The sequence below is a fragment of the Sinocyclocheilus anshuiensis genome, unplaced genomic scaffold (genome assembly GCF_001515605.1).
Source record: "Sinocyclocheilus anshuiensis isolate Anshui unplaced genomic scaffold, SAMN03320099.WGS_v1.1 scaffold85, whole genome shotgun sequence".
NCBI classification, from domain to species: Eukaryota; Metazoa; Chordata; class Actinopteri; order Cypriniformes; family Cyprinidae; genus Sinocyclocheilus; species Sinocyclocheilus anshuiensis.
This window is the reverse complement of record NW_015536800.1, coordinates 400,978-412,378: the sequence shown is the minus strand read 5'-3', so window position 1 is coordinate 412,378 and position 11,401 is coordinate 400,978. Positions and strand designations below refer to the sequence as shown.

The 11,401-nt window shown below is 40.0% G+C and overlaps 1 protein-coding gene across 1 annotated transcript in view; it reads left to right on the top strand.

Moving 5' to 3' along the window:
* The window catches only part of pax5 (paired box 5), a 68,510-nt gene that overhangs the window by 37,484 nt on the left and 19,625 nt on the right, over window positions 1-11,401 (top strand). The window contains exon 7 of the mRNA XM_016443513.1: window positions 6,578-6,707. Coding sequence (XP_016298999.1) covers window positions 6,578-6,707 — 130 coding nt within the window. The remainder of the gene's footprint in view (window positions 1-6,577; window positions 6,708-11,401) is intronic.

Here is an 11,401-nt window from a genome sequence, read left to right as displayed (position 1 = left end):
CGTAAAAAGACAGTATAAGTCATTATAATCCGTAATTATGTCCCCACTGGATGCAACAAATGCCTCGTTTATAATGGGTTTTAATGTTTTTGTCTCGTCGCTCCAGGGCACGGCCTGACAGTATGGTAAGGGGCGTAACATTTCCGTCACATACTTGAGGTATTCGGCCAATCACAACGCACTGGATAGCTGGCCAATCAGAGCACACTTCGCTTTTCAGACCAATGAGCTTTGTAAAAATCGACGCGTTTCAGAAAGGCGGGGCATAGAGGAGAAACAATAATGTACAGTATGTGGAAAATAATGTGTTTTTTTAACCTTAAACCGCATAAACACATTTCATTACACCAAACACACAAAATAATGTTCTTTTTAGCAACATCATATGACCCCTTTAAGGCAGTAAGTCACAAAAATTATGATTTCGGGGCAGATTATCGATTAATAAAGACTTATTTTCGTGTGGTTGCTTGAACAATATTATGTTATGACCTCAAAACACTTTTACCATAGTGCAAGATATGTAAACTAATACAGTGTGATGTTTGCATCATATTGCCAGCTCCATAGTCTGGCTTTTCTGACATAGTAAACTTGCTCAGTAGCTCACCTGGTACAGCATTGCTTGAGATTCATAACACTTGGGTACGAGTCCTGTGAAACACAAGTTATGATAAAAGAGCTCAAAGACTTGTAGAAGCAAGCTAAATTGCATCGTTGCTTCAGCAAATGCATTTTTTTTAATCTAACATTTGTTTTTGTTCACATTATTGGTAAGGTTTAGGGTATGATTTAGTGAGCCCAGTCTCATGAAAATGCATATAAATAGTACGCCAAATAAAAACAGAAAATCGTGGTATTGATACGCAAAAATTGACTTTGGCGTGCATATGATACGCACATGTTTAGCGTGCATATAATACGCAGTTTTCACATGCATATGATACGAAATGTGTTGGCATGCATATGATAAGCAGTTCTCGCGTACATATGATACACATCTACCCCACAACCCTAATCCTACCCATTGTGTCATATGCACGCCAAAGTCAATTTTTGCGTATAAACAGTACACCAAATCGAAACATAAACTCAAGCTATTGATACGCACTTTCATGAGATCAGGTTGGATTTAGTGCAGGTGGTACGTTATTTTCAAGTGTGACAGAACATTAATGCCACTCACTGGACATTTCATTTCCGAAATGCCACAATACATACAAAAACCAATGCAAATAAAATGTTGCTAGATATTGTTTTGGATAAAATTGAACATGTTCTGTACTGGAGTGTTGCAAAACATTCTAGAAGCAATGTGATATAATTTAACACTTTGAGCCAGATTTACTAGACAGGGCAAATTAGCCTGAGACTGCAATAAACACCAGAAAATTTACTGATTTATTTAAAGGTCCCCTGAAATGCTTAGAAACACGCAGCGTTACTCTATGTGTTGACGTCATTTTAACTGAAACAGGAAGACAGGGCGGGACATATCAAGCAGCCCCGCCCCTTTTTAAAATAGCCAATAGCGTTCGTTTATATCACAGCTTGGGCTAGAGCCGTTCAGAGCCATTGAGCTCCGTAAAGCCGCATTTGACAGGGTATGCCAGCCACAATCTCATCCATATTGCTATAAAATATAGCATTCTGTGTAGAATTCAAATAGCTCCAATACATTTTGTGGTCTGCACCGACTCGCGCATGTGATCCGCTCCATGCTATCGTGTCTCTGGACGGGAGCAGAGTGTGTGTGCGGTGCGGTGGTTAGCGTGACACAGCGCGAAACCAGACTTCTTTTTTTCCTCAATGGAAAGCATATTTACACTGTTTGAATCGTTCCCTGTCCCCTATATAGTGCACTACATGCCATTCACTGTACAGAAAATACTAATTCTGTGGACAAGTGACCGATTTCAGCCGCAGCTTCAGCGTCTATTTTATAGTGTTGGGGGAGGGCGCTTCGGATTCTAGAGAGCATTTGATTGGACATTAAGTTTGATGAGAAGCTGAAGTACGATGTGATGTCAAAAAAATCATTGAGCCGTTTTGGCGGAAGTGACGAACTGCAAGCTTTGAATGCTTATATCTTCTAAATGCGAATTTTGTCACTGTTTTGGAGCACACTGCCTTATAGATAACCTTAAGACTAACATATTGATACTAACACCCAAAAAACTTTAATTTTGATTTCATGGGGACTTTAAGAACTCTCCTTCCATAAATGTTGCGTCTTAAAGTGAAACTCCTACAAATGTATATGCAGTAAGGTCAGCCCTCCAAAATAACCGTCCACAATTTTCTTCACAAATTTTTCACTGCACGTCTTTAGTAAATCCTGATATTATTATTTTTTTAAAGGCAAAAGAGGGTTTAGACTGGCACAAGCTGTTGCAGCCTGCGTTGTCCTGGCCCTGTTCTCCCAATATAATTTCCCATACTCTTTCTACTGTAAGAGAGAGAGAGAGAGAGAGAGAGAGAGGGAGAGAGAGAGAAGAGAGAATTGTAGTTATAGTTTGTATAACTTGCATTACATATTTCATTCATACAGTTGAGCCAAAATGTATTCTGTTATTTACTTATGTCTCACTTTTATTGTCCTGGTCCGTTCTCCTTATAATTTCCTGTACTATTTTTACTGTAATAAAAAAAATGTAAACATGTTTATATAATATTTGTTACTTAAAATGACACTTTTCAAACACTTGTATAATATATTTCTCATAACAGTGCTGTCAATGCATTGCTTAAAGGGAAAGTTCACCCAAAAATGAAAACTGTCATTTACCTGTATGACTTTTTCTTCAGCAAAACATAAAAGAAGACGTGTGTGTGTGTTTTTTATTTTATTTAATGTAATGTTATTTTGGACACCGACTTTCATTTTAGGGACAAAAACAGCTGAAACATTCTTCAAAATATCTTCTTTTGTGTTCTGCAAAAGAAAGGAAGTCATACAGGTTTGGAATGAGGGTAAGTAATGACAGAATCGTAATTCTTGTGTGAAACTATGCCCTCTACGTATATCAGATTTCACCAAAAAAAAAAAAAAAAACAAGTTCAGAAGCAACATGGTCTCAAAGAAAGCATTTAGAACTGTGAGTGTGCATTACACATGTTGAGAGCCGCGACTCTGCTTCACAGGAGCTCACCAATAAATGCCTCCCTGCCAGTCAGGCTCATTTAATACGGCATGCACTGCTAAATACCTCCCCCGTCACTCTTTCTCAGTCCCACACACACATAGTGCAGTTTATAGGCTCTTCACAGAGACAATATGTACAAGCTGAGGAAAAAATAGAGGAAGGGAGATAGAGGGAATGGAAGAGAGAAAGAGCGTCTGAGAGGAAATACTATTATGTAAATGCTGCTGCGGATTGGGGTGAAATTATTTTGGTGTCGCGCGATTAGGGGCCTCATCTGTTATTGATGTGAGTGGAGAGGAGAGCCATTACAGAGGGGCTGTGTCAAAAATGACCCCCGAGAAAACTGTGACCCCAGAGAGAAATCCAGAGAGCAAGGAATACAGCTGAAATGGAATTCCAGTGAGTTTCAGATAGGCTACGTGCTTGTTATTTAGTCAAAATCAATAAAAGTCTTTTTTTGTTGCTGTTGTTTTTATCTATTACTCTGTTTTTCTTCGTTTCATCTCAATTTATTTTACAAACCCCATTCCTTTACACATTTTTTCTCTCTCTCAATGTCTGGCTTCTCTCCAATCTTTGCCCCAGCTGTGGTGTGTGCGAGTGTGTTCCGCGTCTATATGTGAAATGTGTGTGTGCATCATGGGCGCTGATGGGTTGCGTAGCTTCAGAATTGACAACACTTACAGGCTAAAATGAGAATCATCCATCTTCACTAGGCTGCTGTCAGAGGCAGGGCCAAACTTCATAATCCCCAATTACTAGCGCTAACCTCCCCATCTACATACACACATGATGAGGGGGCGGGTGCGAGCCGCATAAATAGAGAGGAAATGCCTCAGACTGAAACAGAGAAACAGACAGTGGAAAGGAGTCAGGGATGGAGAGAGAGAGAGAGAGAGAGAGGGAGGAAGTGGACGGTGTGAGCTGTGATTGGTAAGGTCACAGTCTACTGCCCTCGCCGTGGTGATGAGCACTGAGGTGTTTAAGGGGTCACTGGGATACACACATACATTCATACACAAACACTAACAAACACCCTGCTTACATTGTGTATTAGATAGGGATTTAAAAGTTGTGGTTTTTCAGTTCAGTAATTTTAGTATCTAGAATTACAGTTTTATCCACAATTCTTTTAGTACTTTAGACGAACCTCCCTCTCTCAATAATCTGGTCTAACTACATACATACAAACAAACAAACAAATAATTCAGTTTTCTTGCAGTTGAAATGGGATGTGCGAGATAGATAGATAGATAGATAGATAGATAGATAGATAGATGGCTTTAGTTTTACAATTGTTCAAAGGTGGCTGGTAAGATTTTTAAAATGTTTTTGAAAGAAGAAATCTCTTATGCTCACCAAGGTTGCATTTATTTGATAAAAAATACAGTAAAAACAGTAATCTTGTGAAATATTATTACATTCTTAGTTATTAATTATTCTCAATTACTACATTATTAATTCTTAAGAAATCATTCTAATTTTCTGATTTGGTGCTCAAGAAACAAAACAAAAAAAATTACCACAAGCTTTAAATGCATATCACAACAGGGAACTGCAATTTGCTTTTTGAGCATATAGGACAGTAAAAATTAGTTAGTGTATATTGTGCATACACTAAAACACCAGAGGAAATTATTCAATTATCAATAATCAGAAATATTTAGGTTGTATTAAAGGGGTCATATGATGTTGCTAAAAGTGCGTTGTGATTGGCCGAATACCTCAAGCGTGTGATGGAAATGTTACTCCCCTTACCTGCCCCTTACCCCTGACAAACACCAAGTGCTACGATACACTGCTCAAAACTCGCGTTTGAATCGTCAGTGGCAAATCCCTTACCATATTGTGATGCCTGCAGCAACCACATGTGACTACCCCGGGCTGGACTCCGCTTCGTCCACGGTGAAAGCCGATCCGGCGATTCACAGTGCAAAGTTGGTGTATTTCCTCAGCGACCATGGAATCATGGATCAGCTCTAGGCATGACGAAGCAGATATCGTCCTCTTTTGGAAGGCCAAACAAAGTAGTTTCGCTTTCACAACAAACACACAGCGCCTTCACGACATGGCGGCGGCGCCAACAACAATAGAAGTTACGCCTTCTTTCTTTGCGTGAACATTTGGGCGGTGTTATGCAAATCTTCCCACATCGTGACGTAGACATGTGGGGGCGTGTTAGAACGAGCCATTTTAGGTAGGCGTGGTTGACTCTTAACTTTTATAAAGAATATCTCTTTGGATTTGAGACTTTAGTCTTTGCAACTTTACAGATCTTCTTTATGCACCAAGAGCTTGTAACACTTCAAAGAGAAAGGAAAAATTGAAATCGCATCATATGACCCCTTTAAGCTGGTACTGCACATTTTATTCCCAGTGTTAGAGTACTTTTGCACTTTTTTACACATTTATGCATAGTAAAGGCAACAGTCTTTAAAAAGCTAAATTAAATATTAATAATGTCAGATTATGTAAATGTTACCTTTTTATTTTTTCCATTTTATTAATTTATTTTTTATTATTTATTTATATTTTGATATTTATATTTTGATGTATGTCACCATACATCAGTTTGAGAACTTTATAACTTTAACTATAACTTTAACTTTGTTTATTATAACTATAACTTTCATATCTTTAAATACAGAACATCATATGGACAACTAGTCAGTAATTATGCAGATTTAAAAGCTGAACATGTGCTTGGCTTAAGTCGGATATGACAAAAACAATGAATTGTGGTTCATTAAAGAGTCACTTTGACAGATTCAGTGAGTGTCTGCAAAATTGTAAATGTGTAACTTTTAGGAGTACAAATATAGATGGACAGACACGGACTAAAATCCACAAAACTCTTCCTGAAATCAAATTATGTGGTTCTAGTAGTTTTTTTTTTTAATGGAAGCCATTCTGAGTGGACAGAGAGGATTAGTATGCCCAGTAAAAAAGCACAAGCTTAGTTGCAGCTTAACATTTATTTACAGATATGTTAAAGTGGATGGTAATAGCTTGTAATGATGTAACTGTACGGTAACAGCAGGGGCAGGTGTACTATTGTTGGGGTTTAATTCACTCCTAATCAGGGTTATTAATAACCTCCTCCTGGACTAAAACAGAAGCGACATCCACTTCCCAAACTCTGCCATCAAACCACATCCACACCTGAGTGACAAACCCCATTACCGCCAATGGAGATGAATCACTGTGGGTGTGGGGTGGGACAGAGATCATTGTAAGTAATTGGTCATGAAAGCACACAAACGGGGTCAGTCTGAGGTCGGCCACATACATCACCTGGATCTATGCCACCACTTCTCATTAGTGTTGACTACGTACCTGTGTGCCATTCACAAACACATGATGAGGGTTAACATGCATTTCATGAAGTTGATTTTCTTCCATTGTAGCCATCTAATGAAATCTCTCTCCAGACATCTGATTACTCGGCTATGGCGTCTTTGGCTGGCGGACTGGAGGAGATGAAGAACAGCTTGGCCAATCAGACGGGAGCAGAACTGGGTTCCACTGTTGCAGGGCCTCAATCGTATCCACTTGTGTCTGGTAAGCAAACTACCTATATGTTAAAAACACACACATACACAATTTCACTTTCACTGTGGAGTTTTCCCAGATGTTTGCTTATCAAAGCGACCCATTCCACCCAAGTCCAAATTGTGAGAGAAAATGTTGTAAAAATGATTAAAATAAGAAAATAACCTTTTTTTTTTTTTTATTCAGACTACAGAGAAAAAAAAAACAGAATTTTAAGATATAAACTTGCAATTATGAGAAAAAAAGTCAGAATTGTGAAATAAAAAGTGACAATTACCTTTTTTATTTTGTATTTTTATATTCCATGACAGAAACAAGCTTTGTTTAGTAGATAAAAAGCTAAAAAAAAAAAAAAGCTTGCTTTGTTTAGTGGATAAAAAAATGTAAGGCTTAAATTATTCAAAAAACACAGAAATGGAAATTATGTTGGAACTGGAATTAAACAGCAGACACTTTTGTCTGAGATCTGCTAGGCTTCTTCTGTATTATAGCTGTGTTAAACATGTATTAGAACCACCCGATTGTGGATCAGCTTGCTGTGGGCAGCTCAGAGGTGAGATGAGAGTGTTATCAGACCTGTTAAACAGTGCTTAGTGATTCAGATTCACACTCTATATCCTAAGGGACAGAGGGAGTGGATGGAGACCTGTAATTACTATATACACGTCTCGTTCTCTCCCGTACTGGCTCACTCCATTTGGGAGTAAGGGAGCGCTAATTAAGAGCTGCTTGGACAGGAGCCCTAACGAGGGAATCATGGAATTGGGATTTGTGGACCATCTGACAAGGTAGAGCGAAACCTGTATGTCTAGACTGTGTGTGTGTTTGTGCTTGTGTGCGTGTGTGTGTGTGTGTGTGTGTGTGTGGAAGGAGAGAAAGCCAAAATGAATTACAAACAGAGCTTGCCTCATAATGGACCATGTGAAAAGACTATGGAACGGGTACCTCTTGTTTGCATAATGGCACCCCCTATTGGCAGAAATGAACATTTTATTTTTACATTAACAATTTTTATCAATTTACAAATGATACATTCAAGCAATGACATTTATACTGGAATGCAGAAAAAAAATGTTAAAAATATAAAGAGAAACAAAAACATTTTTTTTTATTTTGCCTATTTTTTATCTCTTGTTTAGTTTATAGAAATGTGATGAGATCGAGAAGTGACACAAGTAGCCCCCTCTACTACACATATACCATTTTTTCCCAATGATTTTATCTCTTTTTTTTTAGCAGGAAAATCTTTTCCTGTCTACCCTCTTTCATTCTTCTCTTTTCTGACAACGTCTCTCAGAGGACTAGGCCTTGTCTGTTCTTCCTCTGAAGAGTCCATCTCTCTCTGTCCTTCGCTGTTGCCCTGTCCACTGACCCAGAGTGGATTAGTATCCAGTCTTCACTAATGTCTTCCTGTCACCTAACATGGACAACTCCCTAACATGGCAAACAGCAGAACAGAGAGTGTGAGACTCTGTATGTAACTGCGTCAGGTCCGGACAAGGTACATTTGTTTTGAAATGCTAAACATGCATTAATTACCAATATTTTGGTATGTTACTTTTTACATTTTGGCTGCTTCAGGCATTGTTCATTGCTAACATATTGCTGAAAAGCTTATATTTGGTTGTTTATGGCAGGCTCCATTCTGACAACTTACCCCAATGCCCCTTTTTGTATGGTACTTTGAATTTATTGAAAGGATAGCATCTTCATTTTCAAGGGGGTCCTAAAAACACAAAAACAAAATATTACAACAAACAAAACCATACAAAACATGTACACACAAATATACAAAACAGAAGACATGCTCAACCAATCCCCTACACCCACAGCAGGATTACAATACAAGCAATGTCATATATAAACAGAATCAACCTAATAAAACTTAAAAGCATACACAAATTATTTTGAGATAAGAAAATAAAGATGACCTAAAGCAATAAAGGTAAGTAACAAATCTCAAAGACTGAGGAAGATTATTCCAATCAGAAGGAGTTTTATATTGAAAAGACATATGTGCGTTCTCTCTAAAAATTCTGAGAACAAAAAAGAACAGAAATTGTACATGTCTGAATAAGAAAATCTGTATGGAATCAAGTACTGTTTCAAATACCAAGGACAATCAAAATAAAAGCATTTAAAAATAAACAGATAACAATTACATTGTCTTCTTGATTTAGGATGTAACCAATTAAGCATTTCGCACATATGGCAGTGATGAGTACGATATGGACAGCTTAAAATAAATCTACACAAGGAGTTGTAAACCACATTAAGAGGCTTCAGATAAGTATCAGAGGTATTTTGATATATGATATCAGCATAATCAATAAGAGATAATATTACCTGGGAAATATTTATTTTCCTAACTTGACGTGTAAAACTATATGGAACAACAACGTAAACGCAAACAACCGTATGTTCTATTAACAATATAATCAATATGGGGCTTAAAAAATGTCATAATCAAAAGTAATATTCAAATCAAAAGTAAAAGAATGACACCGTCGCGTGCCAAATAACTGTCACAAACGCTTCTGTGAGGAGCACGGAGCGCGGAACGAGGAGACGTGGAGTAAACTTCTAACAAACAGACTTTAATTAACATCCAATGGAACTAGGAACACACACGTAGTGGGAATAGACAAACATTCAATACCAGACAAACTCAGAAAGCACAGACAGGACCTTAAATACATGGGGTAATTGACAACAGACACCTGGAACTAATGAAACAATTAACATGAGAAAACTGGGTCATGGAGCACATGGAGAGGGAAAAACACACAGAATGAGTCCAGGGGCGTGACATATCGCCCCTCTCCCGGAAGGCGCGTCCTCGCGCCGTAGAACAACAGAGGGGGGGGCACGGGTGGGAACTTGGGAGGTGGCTCGGGAGAAGGACGGACACGGGCCGGTAGACAGAGTGCAGGGAGGTGACGATGGAGGGAGGAGCCAGGGAGGCGACAGGAAGGACTTGGAGCAAGAGGGGCCAAACAGGACCCAGGTCACAGACATGATGGCGACCCACAGTAGAGCCGACAGAGGGAGGAGCCATGGAGGAGGAAGGGCCGACGACTCCAGGGGGGCGACCAAAGGCGGTGGAGCAGGTGGCGGAGGAGCCCGAGGTGGAGATGGAGAGCTGATGAGCCAGGGAGATGGGGAGGATCAGGAGGGCCAAGGCGGAGCAGATGGTGACGGCGACTGACGCGGAGGCAGGGATCCGAAAGGCCGCAGTGGAGCCGGAGCGACAAAGGACTGAGGAGAAGCCGAAGGGATGAAGGAGCCTGACAGAGCCGGAGGGACAAGGAATGGAGTCCCGAGGCGCAGGATGGTCGACGTCAGACCAAGGCGGAGCCGGAGGGACGAGGGAGCCCGGCGGAGTTAGTGGACTGCCGGGCCACGGCGGAGAGGAGGGAGCTAGGAGCCATGGTGGAGCCGACGGGTCCACGAGCCGAGGCGGAGTCCGGGACTTAGAGGCTGGAGGCGGAGTCAAGGGAAACTCAGTGTGGCTGTTTAGCAGTCTTATCACTTACAGGAAGTAAATGTTTCTAAAGTGTGTTTATTCTGCATGGAATGCTTCTGTACTAATTCCCACACAGTCAAAAATGTATCGGCTATTGAGTGAGGTAGCTGAGGTCACTGAGAATATACCTGACCTCACTAAGACATACACTTGGGGCAGATTTGTGATCTGATCTTTTTTGGCAAAAATCTCCCCACTTATTTTGTCACACGCTAGATCACTTTCATGAAAGGCCAAGTGCCACACATAAATACAAAAACTGACAAGCCATGTTATGGCTTATGTTATGCAACTTATGAGCCAACAGGAAGTGATGTAACGAAAAGGATCAACAAAGCAACAGCAATTTCCATTGTAATTTGTGGTTTTGGTTCAATGCAGTGAATTTTGAATCCCTTTGCTTGCTGCACTTCCTCATAACATGTGCAGCATGATAAAATGTTGAGTGACAGAGCGGTGAGTAAACGCAGCTTCTCTGTAGTTCGAAACGCATTCAGGACGGATAGCATTTCCATTACAAATGCAATGTGGTTAGGGCTGTGACGGTTGCTGTGACAACCGCGTCACCGCGGTGGTCGGTTGCCACCAGCAATAGTACACGTGACATCACGCACTCTATAACAAGCATAATACGAAGTTTTGTATACGATAATAAGTAATAAGAGTAATATTACTTAAATTACTGTTAAGTAATAGTTGCAAATTGTTTTATTTAGACTATAAGTCTATGGTAATTCACAAATGATCTCAAACGACATACACAGCATTTCCTTTAGATTAGCAGGTTTGAGCGCAGGAAAATACAGTTTATGCATTCAGCAAATTAATTCTGTGTTGGGCGACGGACCTTGTTGGGAAACCAAATACTACATTGCCGATCTGGAGCCATCTCCATTCATGTCACCCATCCGCATTTGTACAAGTGTCTTCTCAAGTTCCCGTCATCGCAAACGCCTGGCTGGTCAGGTTTGGTGAGGCTTTCTCCAAACTAGCCAAATACAAACGAGATAGCGATAAATGGTAGATGTTAACAAGAAATGTGGGAACGATTCCTATTTCAAAGAGAGGGCGTGCAGACGAGGAGTTAATGCGGCGCTTGCTCGGTGGCGGAACAGTGAACCGTGTCTACACCGGACACGACACCGCCGCATCGCAACAGGTTGAGTCTGTGTCTACA